Source organism: Neomonachus schauinslandi, chromosome 12, assembly GCF_002201575.2.
Source record: "Neomonachus schauinslandi chromosome 12, ASM220157v2, whole genome shotgun sequence".
NCBI classification, from domain to species: Eukaryota; Metazoa; Chordata; class Mammalia; order Carnivora; family Phocidae; genus Neomonachus; species Neomonachus schauinslandi.
The window spans coordinates 59,902,703-59,919,668 of NC_058414.1; the positions used below are offsets into that span (position 1 = coordinate 59,902,703).

At 47.8% G+C, this 16,966-nt stretch overlaps 1 protein-coding gene across 1 annotated transcript in view; it reads right to left on the minus strand.

The window, feature by feature from the left end:
- SCRN1 (secernin 1) overlaps window positions 1–16,966 on the minus strand; it is a 35,556-nt gene that overhangs the window by 1,552 nt on the left and 17,038 nt on the right. The window contains exons 3-6 of the mRNA XM_021689719.1: window positions 16,063–16,265; window positions 12,804–12,998; window positions 10,432–10,597; window positions 907–1,087 (exon numbers count right to left, since the gene is read on the minus strand). Coding sequence (XP_021545394.1) covers window positions 907–1,087; window positions 10,432–10,597; window positions 12,804–12,998; window positions 16,063–16,265 — 745 coding nt within the window. The remainder of the gene's footprint in view (window positions 1–906; window positions 1,088–10,431; window positions 10,598–12,803; window positions 12,999–16,062; window positions 16,266–16,966) is intronic.

Below are 16,966 nucleotides of genomic sequence, written 5' to 3' on the forward strand. Positions count from 1 at the left end.
GCTCACCCAGTCCACACAAACGCAGGCACCAATTTCTCTACAAGGTGTCCCTTTCTTCAGGACAAACGGGACCTGTTTCAAGTTGTTAAATACATGCGTGGGAGGCAGATGGGCATTTAACTACCGTGTTCCTTGCCCTGCCCCTCAGCAAAACAGAGGCTTGGGTTTTATAGGTGACCCATCACTAATGGCTGCCGTGGGCAGAGACAGGGCGTGTGTCTTGTTTGAACTGATGTCTTATAACTTCATTTACCAAAGCTTGGGCAAGGGTGGGGTGGAGTGGGGAGTTGCACACTGAAGAATAACTTTTTTAAAAAACTGGAAATTTGAGAATCTTTTTTTAAAACTTTTTAAAATTATAGTAAAATACACATAACATAAAATTTTCTGTTTAGCCAGGTTTAAGTGTACAAGGTCAGTGGCATAAGGACATTCGCCTTGTTGAACACCCATCACCACCATCCATCTCCAGAACTTTTTGAAAGGATTACTGTTTTTTTAATAACATAGGATTGTACCTTTAAATAAAATTTTGCCAGCTTGTACAACTTTCTACCCCCAAAAGTATACAAAGATTTTTAGACAGCAGGAAAGCAGTTATCCCTACTAGAATGGCACATTTCTGTTATTCCCAGGTAAACAGTAAATGAAAGAGGGATATTTCAAGCCCACTGAGTTCTGGAACAACATCACAAGTGGAGGCTTTGTTTCATTTGGATTCTAGAGACTGGCTGGAAAAATTAACAGCAGCCTTCTAGGAAAGGCCTTGGGTATCTGGATTTCTGGAAGGAGGCAAGCTGGCGAGGAGGAAAATGATGAGCTCCATAACCGCTCCCCTGCCTCCCCTCTCGAGGCCTTGCCCCTCCCCACCCCACCCCACCCCTGCGGGCCCATTGCCAAGCTCACCTGGTCGCTTTCAATGACAGCACGTGCCCACTCGTGGGCCTTGTACAGCTCATGCCGGCGGTCTGGCTTCTCCAGGAACCGAGGCTCCTTTTTGGCAGGGTCGTTGTCCCCAAAACAAGGAGACTGTGCTTTGGGGACAAGTTTTACATCATCAACAAAGATGAAAGGCTTGAATATGGACCTGGAGAGAAAGGAGGGGTGCTTCAGCTAAACTGAGCTTGAGGCTTGAGGACACCAGACTGTCCTTTCATTCAGCAAACACTGCCTGAGCCAGCTCATGGTGGGTGGTGGGTGGTGGGTGGTGGGTGGGTGCCAAGACAGAGACACCACTGCATATTTTAGTAAATATTTTAGTAAAACTGTCATTTACCAGCTGCAAGTTCTTCTATTAACAGCAAGGAGACATCAAAACAGACTTGCTTTGTTCTGGGAAGACCATTTGAGAGGCCCCTTTCAGTTACGTAAAGTCAGGCAAACAGACACATAGTGTCCAGAGAAGAGGGTGCAGTGGGCCATCTATCGGCATTGAAAGAGGTCTGCCTTTCTCTACCACGGCTCGCTGGACAGTGGCCTCCTGGAATGGAACGCTCTGAGGCCCCATCTCTCTCTCTCTCTCTCTTTTTTTTTAGGTTCTACCTTTTTTGCAGATGCCACAAATGTTCCCAGAGTCCCCCGAGAGGACACACTGCAGAGAAACAGAAGCCCAGCTGTGTGAAAGAGGAGCTCTGGGCATAGGAGGTGACTAATGCAAGAACTCATTCAGCTCTCTGCCACGATGGTGTACCTTCGGAAAAATGGCTGTGTGCGCACACACATCTGTGCATACCTGGGCACATGTCCACACACACAAACACACACACACACACACACCCCAACAGAGCCATGTTTTTAAAAAACGGCATCCTGGGATCCCAAGCCAACAGGGCACGTGGAGACCACAGCTGAGTGTAACATAAGGAGAGAGCCTCCTCCTCTCTGCACCCAGAGCAAACAGTGCCGGATGAAAGCAGTGCTCCTGGGCCCTGAGGGTGGGCCGCGTTCGTTCAGCCGCACCGTGGGGCGGCGCCGCGATAACAAGAGGAGGGAGAAGACCACACGCAGACTCCCATGGGTACTGATGGGATTGGGGTTCTTTTCTCCCCCCTTAGCGGGCGCACCTTGGCCACTCAGGTGGGATGTTGACCCCTGGGCCTGAGGGGGCTGGGCTGAGGGGACCACAGCAGCCGTGCCGTTGTGTGCCACACAAACACTTCCAGGTGTGCTGTGATCTGCAAAGAGCCAGGAACCGATGACCCGGACTACCCAAACTGTGTCGTCGGACGGGAGACATCAGCATCGCCCTCGGGCCTCACCCCCATCCTGCCGAATCAGCATCTGCATGTGAACAAGGTGCCCCGGGGACTCCTGACACCCCAAGTCTAAGGAGCACAGCTAGGTTTCCCCAGCTATTCGAAGGCAGAGTGTTCCTGAAGGTAGAACACTCCTCGGAAACCTCTCATAAGCCAAAGTGGTGTAAGGCAAAGAAGCTATTACCATTTCCTAAAAGCAAAAATCCTCTTGGGATTTCTTGTGGTTAGTGAAAACAGGTACCGTACTAAGTCCCTCTCTCATAAAAGCGAAGTGGGGTAAAGCAAACTTACGGATAGTGGGGGAAACCTGTAATGAGAAGTGACCTCTTAGATTGGTTCCCTGAGGTTATCAAGGGAAGGAGGACTCAGGAGAGGAAGGAAGAGCCTGAAGTCACTCTGTAAAACTGGGCTCCAGCTAAGGTAATGTGAATATTAAAAGCAGTGAGACCTTCATGCCTCCCGCTGGTAAAGTGGATGGCACTGATGAGGGATAGGTGCCAGGTACCCTGCTCTCGCAGGGGATGCGGACACTCACAGGAGACTAGACCCATCTCCTGGGAAGCACACAGCACGCCAGCTACTTCCACCAGGCCAAGGCCGCCCAAGGACCCGCCCCGCCCAGGATGGAGTGGGGCTACCCCGCACAGAGGGATCACAAACTGCCAATGGCCACCTCCTACAGCCTCTTGAACATACATCGGTCCTTTTCCCTTCTACTCAGTGTTGCATGGATGACACTGAAGGTGAAAGCAATCGATGCAAAGTTTTAAAGGGTCTAAAGCAATTCTGATTATATAACGTTGAATTATCCAATGAGTCATGCGGTTGATTCTGCAGAAGGGCTGCTATGTGAGGGGGTCACTGGAAAAGGGTAACGGAAGGGGGAGAAGGAAGCAGGAGGGAAATGGCAGGAGGAAGGAGAGTCCTGCACAGAGCCATCCAGAACTAACTGCCTCTGGGTCCTTCTGGTCTCTGACCTCACAGCAGGCAAGCACCCCACCCTTCAGGGCTAACAGCACACGGGGCTCTTGAAAAGTCCGTGTGCATCATACCGTCCACCAGCCGACATTCATCTGCAGCCTCCCCGGCCAACGCAGAGACCCTTCTGTGGGAGACGGGGCCTGGACTCCTGCTGCACAGCCTGGAGCCTGTGCAGTGCACATCTCAGCTGCAGGGCCTGGGCTGGCCAGAAAGGGCCAGAGCCATGACTTCCACGGGCTAACACTGAGCGATGGGGCTGGCACAGGCTCGACCTCTGGCAGGGCTTTACTTGACCATGCCTCTCAGGGCCACTCTGGCATAGTGGCCCCGTGGGCGAGCACCGTGGCTCTGGGGACCCCGAGGGGCACAGTCTGGGAGATTCCAGATCTGCCTGACTCATGACAGTGAGGCCCACTGGGACTGAGGATGGGCTGGGCTCAGGATGAGGGTGGGCGTCCCCTCTCTACTCTGACCAAACATGGGGACACTTGTGTTCCCTCTCTGTCCCTCATCTGGACTAAAATGATCTCTAAGGTCCCTTCCAGCTTCTAAACCTGTTATTTAATTTCTCTTTGTATGTCGTGCAGCCCATGAACTTGTGAGTCTGACTTCAAGAAGTTCATGGTAAGCACAGTCGTGGTCTTCCACATCCAATATCCAAGATAATAGTGTAGTAAAAGTCAGAATACTCCATGTAACTTCAAACCCATTCCACACCCGCTGGAATGTGGAGGTTAGTTTAACATCATCAGTAAGGGTGTCTGGTGGCTTTCTTAAGACAAGAGGCGCCATATGTGTATCCTTCCCATCTATCGGTTTTCTTTTTTAAAATAAGTAGTAAATATGAGGAGGTTCCCATAATACTCTAAAGCAGCCAAAGCTCTCCACGGATTTTTTTTCCCAAAGTCTGTGAGGAAGCTGGCAACCTCAACTGCTAAAAACATGAGGCATAGATTTGTCAAGTGGTTAAAGGGAGATATTTTGAGATTGAATAAAAATTACTGCTCATGTCAAACTGCAATGATACTAATATTTATTTAAGTCAGAATGTGGGAATTATAACTCAGTCTTGATTATTTGTGCCTACGTATCCAAAAAAAGCAGAATGTGGATAACTCAGTGGTCCCCAAACCTTCTGATTTCTTGCCAAGCCTTAAAGAAAATCACACTAAACTTCCAACTAGGTGAGGAGAATCTCTGCCATTTTCCCACACTTAAAGCTCAAAGGGTAGCTTCTTAAATGCCCCTTGATCAAATGTATGTTCACTAACGGCCCAGAAAGTAAATGACGTGACCAAGGTCACATGTCCAGCCAGTGGCAAAGTTGAAACTGCCACCGGGGTCATGAGGCACCACCCCTCCCAGGCCACCTGGACAGGGCAGGGCACACTTCGTCATACTGTGGAGCTCTGCCAGGCTGTCCCAGGGATGGCTCTGAGGCAGGACACAGCTGAGGGGGCTCCAGAAAGCCAGTTCTGCTCTGTCCTTGGTTTCGGAGAAGCCACCTACCCCGGAATTCGCTCCGGTCACTCAGCCCCTCCACAGTGTGCTGTGACAGGAACACAAGATAATAGGCCCAGAAGGGGGGAGTGCTTCCGGTGGCAAAGGACAGCCCCGCAGCCTGGTTAATGAGGAGGTTTATAGCTGGCTGAGCTGCTCTGAAGGGACAGTCCAGCCTCATGAGGGACAATTAAACAAAGGAAGCCATGAGCAACACAAAAGAAACCACGTGACCACAGCCGTCAGCTCTCCCTGAGACAAATCTCAGGTCTAAGATGCAGTCTGATGACAGGAAACACAGCAGGGGCTTCCATGGTCTGGCTCAGAGGTCTGCAGAATGTTAGCCTTGGGTGACACTTGGAGCCAAAGCCAAGAAACACGCTCCCCTAGAGGCATCTTTGCCTTATCCGTCCTTTCTGTCTTCCAAAACCTCATGATAGATGCACTGCGCCAGTGTTAAAAAAAAAAAAAATCTGTTTTCCTTTCAAAACACGATTACCATGAAAACCCCTACCATTTTATAGTGTATCATAATTTTCAAAGTGCTTGCATTCACTTCTCCGGTACTCCTATTTATCCATTCATTTACCAGTAAATATGTGTTGAGTGATGACTGAGTAGCAGACACCTGCTCTGGGTGCTAAGGATACAGCAATGAACAAGGCCGGGCAAGAATTCCCATCCCATTTTACAGATGAGAAGACTAAGGCTCACAGCAGCTAAGTGCTTGGTGCACAGGCACGTTCCCAGTCAGTGGCAGATGGAGAACTACATTCAGATGTCCAAAGCTGAGGTCAGTTTTTCCCCACTACTTCTCACCATTATATATCCTTCTGTTGGGTTTTTATACACATTGTGCAGAAAAACAGAATACTTTTTGTGCTTTGGGGTTTGGAATTTTTATTATCAGCGGCCAGCCAGCACTTCTGACCTCAAACATGGCTCTGTTCTCACCGAAGGTGCAGACAGTCCCGTGGCGACTAAGCCAGGCTTATGCGGCGCCCTGGAGTCCCCGGCAGAGCCGCGGAGGGGAGTCAGGCACACGGCGGGGAGAAGCACAGGCTCCCGCTCAGATCAATCTGCTAAACTTTCAACCAAGCTCAGAAGAACCCAGAAGAGCCAGTTTTCTCTCAATTGCAGGTGTCCCTGTGCATGGGTCATTCTGGCTCTTCACTGTGAGTCACTGTAGTCACACAGTCACAACCACATCTGGCTGAGAGCAGGACCTACCAGTGAAGAGCCTTTCTGTTTAGAGGAAAAGCGAACTAGTACTTTCGGAGCATGACAAGCTTAGGGCTGGATCCAGATACTCTGGAAGGTTTTGAAGTCAAAATTGTAGGGTGGGAGAGAGACGGTGCTGGATGGATCTGGGATGAAATTGCGGGGGGCGGGGGGGTGGCTATTTTACACGGGGGCCTCAGCTCTGTGGCCGTCTGGGCCCTGCATGGCACCAGAGCTGTATTTACACAGGCTGTGGAGTGTCTTCACCAACAAAGAGGTGCCACTGGTCGCTACATTTGAATTAACCAGATGAGACAGTCTCAGTTAATCCAATTTAGCCTCTCAAGCTTAGTACACCGGGAGAAGAGGAGGAAACGCGCGTGCACGCGCACGCGCACACATACTCCAGGTCCCTTGCATCTCCCCTGCTCTTTGCCACTAGTTAAAGAAGGCCAAACACCGTATTTTCCTAGAACTTTCTCTCTATTTTCTATTTCCTAGGCTTAAGTACACAGCCTAAAACAATGAGAGAAATGGGTTAGGAAATAGCCTTCTAATATTTAAAATGGAAAATTTTTAAATTTTCTCCCCCTCCTGGTTGATCCATCCAGTACGTTGAGTATTTGTGGGCTTTCTCAGAGCTGGGGGCCTCTGGGTGATGTGCCGGTCGGACAACTGTATCTGAAGCAAATAAGCCCGGACCCATGATGTCTGCCAGTTTCTGCGGTGTAACCCATGGCAAGTTCCCAGTGTGATGTCACTGAACACAGGGGTTGGCAAGAGAGGCACATAATCAGCTCTCGCTGGCTCCAGCACCCTGCGGGACTCCGAATGTCACGGTCTCAAAGTGCTAAGGGGCCTCTCTACTCTTTCCCCTTCCAATTCTTCATGTCGCTGAAACTTTGGCAAGTGCCGGCTTCCACCAAGGAAATGGCTTACAAAGGTCAGAACCAGAGTGCTAACGCCAGTCGGTGTCACAACGTGGGTGACAGAAGCGCCGGCTGACTCAGCAGAACATCAGTGTTACAGAATCTGCCTTCTCAGTAAAATTAACGAAAGGTCTTTTGCATCTCCCTGTATCTCTCAATCTCTGACTTCTGCATCTCCATCCAGCTCTCAAACTTGCACAGTACCTGGTGCATACTGGGAAGGAAGGAGAAAGAGAAAAAGAGAATGCGAGAACAAATTATTTCGAGAGAAGGATCTGTAATGAATGCAGTGAGCAAAGGGCAGAGACATGCTGAAGCAGACAGAGTAGTCAGATCATATCCTTTGGTTCCAAACATGAATTGGGAGGGATAAAGAACACAGTCTTGCTCTAGGATCATAATCTTCTGCAAGCCCCCTGCTCTGAAATGATTTCCTGAAATCATCTCTCTAATGTTTTTAGCGTCAGCAGAAGCCAGCTAAAATTTCCCCGGTTTACCACTTAAAAGCCCAAGAGTAGGTAATTATGTTTCCTGCTGACAAAATACAAAATGTTAAACATGCCCAATTAGAGAGACACATGGAAATGTTCAATGTGTGACAGTTCTCATGGTCACAGTAAGAAATGCCGCTCACTTAGCCCTGGAAGATAGAAATGAATGTCTTCCGGAAAGCCCTTAATCTTCTTTAAGGTCTTTTCAATTAATTTAACCATGAATAATTTTCTTTTAAAAATCACTTGACATTTTCCATATTCAACAGAAGGCTATTTCCCAGCCCAAGTTTAGAACTGTACGAGACCATGTACTTCAGTCTAGGAAATGGCATTCCTTATATTAGTGCCCTGGCCTCACAGAGCCCCGTCTTCTAAGCACAGTTGGAGCAGGTGCCTGAGACATCAGAAGCAAAAAGGGTGGTACAGGCCTTCTTTGGTGCAACCCACTCCCTCAAAGGCACCTGGTCCCCAATGAACATGTCCAAATACGTTGGCAGAGCATTCCCGTCACTTTAAAGTAGGGCTCTAAGTGCCCACATGTACCCCTGTGAGCCAGCAGAGTGTTCTCAAGACGCGGCTGATCCACCAGCGATGGGGGCATGCTGAGTCAGAGTCCATGAGGGCAAGCCCAGACGACAGGGGAGGACGAACCCCAGAGCTGGTGGACCACAAAGGGGGCGAGGGCGGGGCCATCCATGAGACCAAGCATCGAGCACTGGGAGATAAGATCAAGAGGAGGCAGCTGGGATCAAACAGGAGCACATCCTGGGAGGCTGGCTGGAACACCGTGGAGCTGAGGCCAGCAGAGGGGCCACGCAAGGGTGGCTGGGCTCGTTTACTGGAGGAGTGGGGGGTGGAGGAGAGACGGAATCCTAATCTACAATAGGACACTGCTTCAGGGCTCTCTGCATTTGCGCATGTTCCCTCTACCAAAATGTCATTCCTGCTTTTTGTACCCAACAGACTCTTCCTCTTTCCAGAATGCCTGGCACTCAAGGGATCCTTCCTCCGTGAAGCTTGCTCCTTCATCATCTCCTCCAAGCCACCTGTTACCTTGTGCATACTTCATCCCTAGTACCCAACAAGCATGATATTTGGTATATAGTAGGTGCCTAATAAGTTCTGTTGAATGAATAAATGAATGAAGGAAAAACTAAGAATAGCTTATACTGAATTTAATAGTCAGGTCCTGCTGAAATTGATATTGGCAGTAGTTTATTTTTATTTTTTTTTAAAGATTTTTATTTATTTATTGAGAGAGAGAGAGAATGATAGAGAGAGAGCATGAGAGGCTGGAGGGTCAGAGGGAGAAGCAGACTCCCTGCTGAGCAGGGAGCCTGATGCGGGACTCGATCCTGGGACTCCAGGATCATGACCTGAGCCAAAGGCAGTTGCTTAACCAACTGAGCCACCCAGGCGCCCGATATTGGCAGTAGTTTAAAGGTAAGGCTGAGAGGCGCCTGGGTGGCTCAGTCAGTTAAGTGTCTGACTCTTGATTTCAGCTCAGGTCATGACCTCAAGGTTGTGAGACAATGCCCCGCGTTGGGCTCTCTGCTGGGTGTGGAGCCTGCCTAAGATTCTCTCTCTCCCCCTCTCCTGCTGCCCCTCCTCCCCACCCTACTTGCACACACGCTCTCTCTCTCTCTCTAAACATAAAAAAAGAAAAAAAAGAAAAGAAAAAGTAAGGCCAAAAGGTCAAGAGAGGTACTGGGCTTTTCCCTGAGTCATCTAAGAAACAGTCCCTGGCTAGACACCATCGCTGTCTTATATTCCTGAAACAATAAGAGAAGAACAAATACGTTCGACTGGAAGGAATGAAACTGAACAGCTACCGACTTCCTGGTAGCAGTCAAAGATTTGACACCCAATATCCAAACAGTGATAATGGTTTTCAGCTAATGGAACCCCTAAAAATTACCAGGGAAACTACTGGAATAGAAAGTCTTCTAGAGTTTTCCAGGCTGAGGATCAGTCTTAGTTGACAGATTCCTGAGCCTACCTTAAAGATTCTGACACAATAGGTTTGGGTCAAGGCACCTGTACTTTTCAAAAACTCCCCCAAGTGATTCTGATAATGAACAGAATCAGAAACCACTGGATGGTTGTGTCTAAGCCACTGACGATGTGACTTGTGGTATATGGGACTGAACACTACCAGGGAGAGGGACTGCTGTCTGCCTGGCAAATCAGAGATAGTCTTAATAAAGAGAAGTTAAACCTACTGTGTATTTACTTGGATTATCTCATTTAATCCTCCCAACAAGCATACAAAGTAGGAGCCAGCGTTATCCTCATTGCACAGTACAGACACTCAAGCTTACAGAGGTTAAGTAACTTACCAGCCACTAAGTGAGACACATGGAATTCAAAATCCTGGCAATTTATTCTAGAGGCTCTGTTCTTAAACACTGAACAATACAACCCCTTTGCTGAAGTATGTGGGCAGAAAGCAACCCCCTGAAACACAACGTCTTAAGGAAGCGGCCAATGCACTTGACATTGCTTCCATCTGCACGGCCTCTGGACCATTTTGTCCTCTAATTTATAGGAACTGACTGCTTTGATAAATCTTGGGCATTTCTGCATCTGTCTCACTGTGTGGTTATTTACGTTTGCATCCCTCAAATATAGCACAACACCTGGCCCATGATATCAACTCAATACATATTTGCTGAATTTAAAACAATTTGATTCCATGAATGTCATAAAAATGATGTGACTAAGGGCACTTGGGTGGCTCAGTCAGTTAAGCGTCTGACTCTTGATCTCAGTGCGCGCGGATCTTGATCTCAAGGGGCATCAGTTTGAGTCCCGTGCTGGGCTCTATGCTGGGAAGGGAGCCTACTTAAAAAAAAAAAAAAAAATTGATGTGACTAAAGCCAAGAGCTTCCCTTAGTCAAAGGTCGTTGTGCTCATCGGCCACACTGACCACAACTGAACAATGTGACTCAGCTACAGAAGGGGACATACAGTAACATAGTATATACTTATTGGATGAGCTTTCAAGGGAAGCACATACTTTCTCCCAGCACAGCTGTGTCTCAGACAAACCTGGAAGGATCTGGGGTCCCAGTGAAGTAGTGAATGCATGGCGAGCTTCTGTTCTGAGGCAGAACAGACACTACGCTGGCTGTGGTAAGGAAAGACTCGGAGTCTACACAGACTCCACTGGCTTTGTCCCGCAAGATGTCGATCATAGTCTGCACAGTGATGCTTTCTGTAAAGAAAAAAAAAAAAAGACAGAAAGAGAGAAGCTATAACAGTGGCAGGTTGTTAACCAAAATCCATTCATTCCTTTTCCATTTTAGTAACAGAACCCTTGAATGGATAGCTGGGAACATTAACTGCCCAGCTACAGACTACATTTCCCAGCTTCCCTTGCGGCTATGTGTGGCCACATGACAAATCTTGACCAATGTGAGATGAAATGATATGTGCAACTTTCTCGTCACCCCCATAAAAAGGACAGTTTGCCCTTCACCTTTTCCCTCCTCTTGCTGCTGCCGAGGACATGCCTGCAAGTGGACCACAGATGGAAATTCTGTGTTCAAGCAGAATAACCCACCAGCCCTGGACTATCCATATACATCTAGACAGTAACATGGGAGAAAAATAAGTTTCCATTGTCTTTAAGCCATATTATTTTGGAGTGTCTTTGTTGGAGCACTTAGCAATTCCTCAACAAATGCAGTACGCAATAGAATGATATCCATAGGAAAGTACATGCAATCTATGCACACCACTAAGCAAGCTCTCTCGTACACTCTTGCTGGTTAGAGTTAATACGATATTTGGAGAATTGCCTCTGCAATGGCAGAGATTCACACAGAGAAGTATTTAGAATAGTCAGAGCCATTATGACTATTGGCTCTGACTTCAATTAAACGTGTCAACAATTCCTTAACTACACAGGACCCCAGCTTTACATTTTCTCTCTCTGATTATAATTCATTAAAACACTATTCTTACAGTCTGTGTTCAGAAAGATGGAATCAAAGCATCACATAGGGAAAAGGTGTCTTAAACTTCACTAACACAACTCAAATCCTTTTTGTAAGTTTCTATTTATAATATGTCATACCTAAAAATATTAGCTATAAAAGCCTTGATTTCTTCAACTACCTAGTGTTCAAATGTTCTCATTGTCTCATAAATGAGTTTACTGATTTAAATCAGGATCCAATAGGTTAATAATGTCTCAAATCTCCCCTAATCTCTGCCTCTCGTTTTACTTCCTTGCATTTTATTTGTTGGGCCGTTTCTCCTATAGAATTTCCCAGTCTGAACTTTGCAGATGGCACCCCCTGGTGTTTCATTTAATGTTCCCCCATCCTCTGTATTTCCTGTAAACTAGTAGCTAGATCCAGAGGCTTCATCAGATTTAGGTTTGATGTTTTGGTGGGACTATGTCACATCTGGTATTATATACTTTTATCAAGCTAGTTTTCTTTTTAACTTTTAGGGGTTTTTTTTTAAGCTCTCCTTTTAAAATGGATACTTTCTTACCTTCCTACCCTGAATCCATTAATTAAGCTCCAGGGCAAAAGTCCTTGAAGTGTTCTTCTATATTAAGCGTCAGCAAACTTTTTCTTAAAGAACCAGATAGTAAATATTTCAGGCTTAGGGGCCACACCATCCCTGTTGTAACTCACTGTGAAACTGTGCTCCTATAACATGGAAACAGCCATAGACAATCCCTAAATAAGTGTGTATGGCTGTGTTCCAATAAAATTCTGGCTGCCAACGGGTCATAGTCTGCCAACCCCTGTTCTGAATGATCACAGGTTTAACTTACAAAACACAAAACACAAATATCACTGGCAAATATAAAATGTGGCCACGGTGGCTTCTTTGGAAGGGTTTCCACTCAGACACCAAAGTAACAAGCTATCCAGTCACCACATTTACCTCAATTTGGATTCTGATTGAGTCAATAACTGGAGGGAAGACAGAGGGTTTGGGAAGAGAATTCAGGTCAACAGTTCAACTCAATACATGTTCACGGAGCAAAAGACTATAATGGGCACCACAAGGGGATCCCACGATGAATAAAGGACAGCGCCCCGCCCTTAAGGCCCAGCAAGCTAATGAGAGAGGTAAACACAGAAGACAATAAGTCAAATATACAAAGGCTGAGGTAGAAGGAAGCCTGCAATAAGTATCATAAAGACACCGATGTTTAAAGGCAAAATAACGTCAGAAGGAGAAGAACCTTCCATGGATAAGGAAGCGTCCTACAACAAGAGATACATGTCATCACCCTGCCGGCTCCTCAGGGGCGTCAACACAGGTCGGTCTCTATGTACAGGGTCTATTGTCATCTCCTCCTCTTTGCTCACCCTCCTAAGATCAGACAAGTTCTCTGAAATAGCTACAAGACAACAGGTATGAGAGGGAGAATCATAAGGGATATGCAAACTCACCTTCTTTCTTGTCTATGCTGTCTTTGCCTGCACAGCAGTCTAGATGGTCATCAGCTGAAGAAAAAACTTGAGAAAAATTGAACTCATCCTCTCCCGTCCACCAGCCTTGACTCTGAGCATAACTCCTGAGTTCAGGGTGCTCCGCATCGATCTTAGTGGTGAGTGAAAGCTGATTGCAAATGCACTTCACTCCCTCTGTAGAGAGTACAAAGCCCCGTTAGTTGGAAATGTGCTTAGAAAGACTTAGTCAAGAAATGGAAATTTACAGGGAATCCCTTCTCTGCAATTCAACTTTAACTACAGAGAGGAATCGATTCTATTTTTGAAGACAGAAACACACAATCCTTGGTCCTCTTTTAAGGAGACCTCCCAGAAGGTTTGACCAGTCCTGACAGGGCATTACCACATTTTAAATGAGCAACGGTCACTTGATCTACAATTCACATTCAAAAGGAAACATGTGAAGAAGCCCTCATTATGGCTAAATAAGCCCCGAGCATTTATTACTTACAAGAGAAGCGAACGGTTTCTTGAAAGAGACATGGCAGGACTAACAAGACTTATGAATGTCACAACTGTAGAGTTCTCCTCCCCAATTCAGCCTTCCTCCACTTGAAGGAACACTCTACACCACCACCCTCTGCCCAAATACATCATCTTTGGAAAATACAAATATGAATACTTCTTCATTCAGCTTTTTTTTTGAGCCCCAACATTTAGAAAAACACAATGGCACTGATAATGAGTGCTTCTAAAAGATTGGAATGCACCTGTCAATATATGTGTCTCTGAGTCTATCAGGGGTGTGTGTGTGTGTGTGTGTGTGTGTGTACATGTGTATCCATGTATATGAGCATGGAAACTCTATGGGAATATTTTTCTCATAAAAATATAAGTATGACTAAAGAAGTCTAGAATCAGAAACACCTGCACTCAGAGTACACTGGGCTTGATGGAGGAGGGTGAGGCCAGAACTTCTCGCTCTGGCTCCTCCCAAGCCTCAGCCACAAATACCCTGAGGACGACTTGGCCTTCAAGCTCCCAGATGCTGTCTAGAACACTAAGAAGTTATGAGTTATAGTTCAAAAAGGCCCTCCATATTTGCTGCTTCCAGGGAGCATGCTGATCTTCTAAATTCTTGGAGAATGAAGTAGAGAGCTCAAACCACAAGCTGCAATAAAGCCATTACTGCCTGAAAACCAGTTCCTAGAGACAAGGCCAGTACTGGACTGAGTTCTTCCAGTATGTTCTACTTCACTGACTTATTCTTCCAAAACAAGTATTCCTAGCGGATGGGCATTGGCCCTCTGCCATTCATCTTCTCAGAGGACAACACAAGAAGAAAACTACTTTAAAAAATTAAAAATAGGGCGCCTGGGTGGCTCAGTCGGTTAAGCAACTGCCTTCGGCTCAGGTCATGATCCTGGAGTCCCGGGATCAAGTCCCACATCGGGCTCCCTGCTCAGCAGGGAGTCTGCTACTCCCTCTGACCTTCCCCCGTCTCATGCTGTCTCTCATTCTCTCTCTCGCAAATAAATAAAATCTTAAAAAAAAAATTAAAAATAAAAAGTAGTTTTGGCCTAAATAAGTGATTTTGGCATTCTTCACACGAAGCTATCAAAAAAGTCTTGTGAACAACTCCACAGACAATATTTTCCTCAAGGGCTGATTTATAGTAGACGTTTGCTTTCGGGCATGTGAGCATTCAGGGGCCAGACTCACGAAATCCTACCGCTATCACGCTGCTGCGGGGGGGCGAAGACATGAAATCAATGAGGCCGAGGAATGGCTGGGGTTTTATGTCAATTGTTGGTGAAAGACAACATGCATTTTGAGGAGATGGATTTTTTAAGCTATATCTTGAAGGGAAACTAAGCTTTTGAAAGGCAGGTATAGATCATAAAGTTTTAAGTTCTACTGAAAAGCAACCTATGACGGCCTTATCAGCATGGACCACTAGCCCTCTTGATGGAACCATTTGATAGTAAGGCTTCGTCCTAGGAGGACGTTTTTGGGAAAGGAGTTTGAAGCTCTTGTGCGGCAGGAGGCTTGGTGACCCGGTGGCCCACCCGGGCCCCAGCAGTCCTGAGGGCACACGTGGGTGGTTGCTGGGCACGCGGCGGCGCAGAAACTCTCCACGATCGTTGCAAGGGCGCCCCTGTGAGAATGCGGAGAAACTGCCCTCCTCCAGGCAAGCACCGCAAGCCAGCCTCGTTCAGGACCCAACATACCCGTCGTCCGCCGCAACCCTGATCACCGCACTGACTTAGGCCACAGAAAACAACGGGCTTGATTCTCAACTATTGCAGTAGCTCTTCTGCTTCTACCTCAGGTGCGACTTGGTTCCAATCCCCCCTAAGGCAGAGATGGAAAACAGGTTTCATCCCTAGCATCGATTCTGAGCAACTGGAAAAGACTTCCTTGCAAATTCAGTCGAGAAAAATACAGAGGCCAAGGATAGGTCCCATACGGGAGAGTGTTATGAACTGCCAGCTGTGTCTGCCACGAACACAGGCGGGGAGAAACGGCAGCGCCCGGTCCATGTGCTTGTCATTCAGTCCTAAGGAATGTCAGTGGGGCTTCACTGGCCAATGCGCTCCTAGAACGCCTTAGTCCTCTCGGAAACCCTCTAGCCCATTCTGGGACGCCAGCCGCTCCCCGATATGAGGGTGCTAAGTGATGAGACAGGACAACCACAGCCCCCTCTAACATGTCCTCCCTCAGAACCGTCTCAGAACAAATGCTGCAGGGAGCACGGAGCAACCACTGAATGGGCACTCCACCCTTCCGAGTGCATTCCCTAGTCCTCTGCTTTTCTAGAAACACTGTCTCACAGAGAAATGAGCTTGTCGGCCCAGAGGCAGTCAATGGTCCCCACACGGATCCAAATTCCTCTTTCAGAGGAACATTCCAAGCACAAGGAGCTACGGGCTGGGGGTGACGAGGGGCAGCTCCCTGTCGTAGTGGTTTGTTGACTGAATGGAACGGGAAAAATCACCATTCCTTTGGCCAAGTCAGAGTAGCCATTTGGGTCACGAAACTGCTGGTACTCAAAATTGGGTCCTGCCCAGAAAGCAAAGACAAAATAAGAAATGTCAAGGGTGTGTTTCCCAAGTGCTGACATCCCCGCGCCCCAGGTTTCTCCCTCGAAGCAGAGCCCAGAAGACAAGGTCTGGCACAGAGAGGGTGTGCGTCAGCAGCGGGATTCCTACGCGTCCGGGCAGCACCCGCCTCGGCCGCCACACCCACGCGGGCTCACCTGTGATCTGCTCGGCAGCCCAGTACTTCCCCACGGTCTCCAGCACCCAGGCCTCCTCACGATCCACGATCAGATATGCGCTTTGGAAGCTGTGGCAGGAGTCTGCGTCTTCATAGTAATTCCCACCTTGCCCGTGTTCTTGCAACAAGGCGACGATGACATCTAAGGCTTCTTTAGCTGTCGTTCCTCTTTCTAAACCAAGCCTGGAGCAAGAAAACCGGAGGTATACCTCAGTCCCTTCCTACCATGTGGTTTTTGCCACGCCAACCAAAGACTGGGACGAAGCCGAGGGACGAAGCGTGCCAACACGTGTCAACACGTTCGGTCCGCGGGCCGAGACGCAGATCACGCCACTTGAACGCAGAATACATCTCTCCCACATTCGGCTCAAAATCATGGGGGTGTTTTCTGTCTTTGGGCACCCCCCTCCCACACAGACGGAAGAGTCAGGAACCCAGCAGCTTCTCCCTCGTGAAGGGCAGCTCACCCGCCCTCTCTGTTCCTTTTCTAACTCTGGCTCCCTTGGCACTGGCCAGCTCAGCTCCAGCCTTATCAAGACCCCCTTTCTGGGGCTTATCCTCCCTCCTGCCTCCGGGCAAAAGGAAACCTCATACGCCAGGTATGTGGGTTGGTAATAAAAGTGTTCCATAGCCAGCCACTGTCCTCGGTGCATATAATTTACTCAGAGATCTCACTAGGAATGGGTGCCTGGTTGGGACATCCGTGCTTTTCAACATGTCTCTCCTCCGACCTATCAGCCTCCCTCTACTGCTGTGGCTTACAGCTTCACTTATCAAAAAGTACATCCTTCTTCTGAAGTGACACAGCGGTCTCCTCCCAGCCTTCCAATTAGTTGGCCCCCTAAAGAGGGCACAGATACTGCCCTCTGCTCGACCCTGGGCAA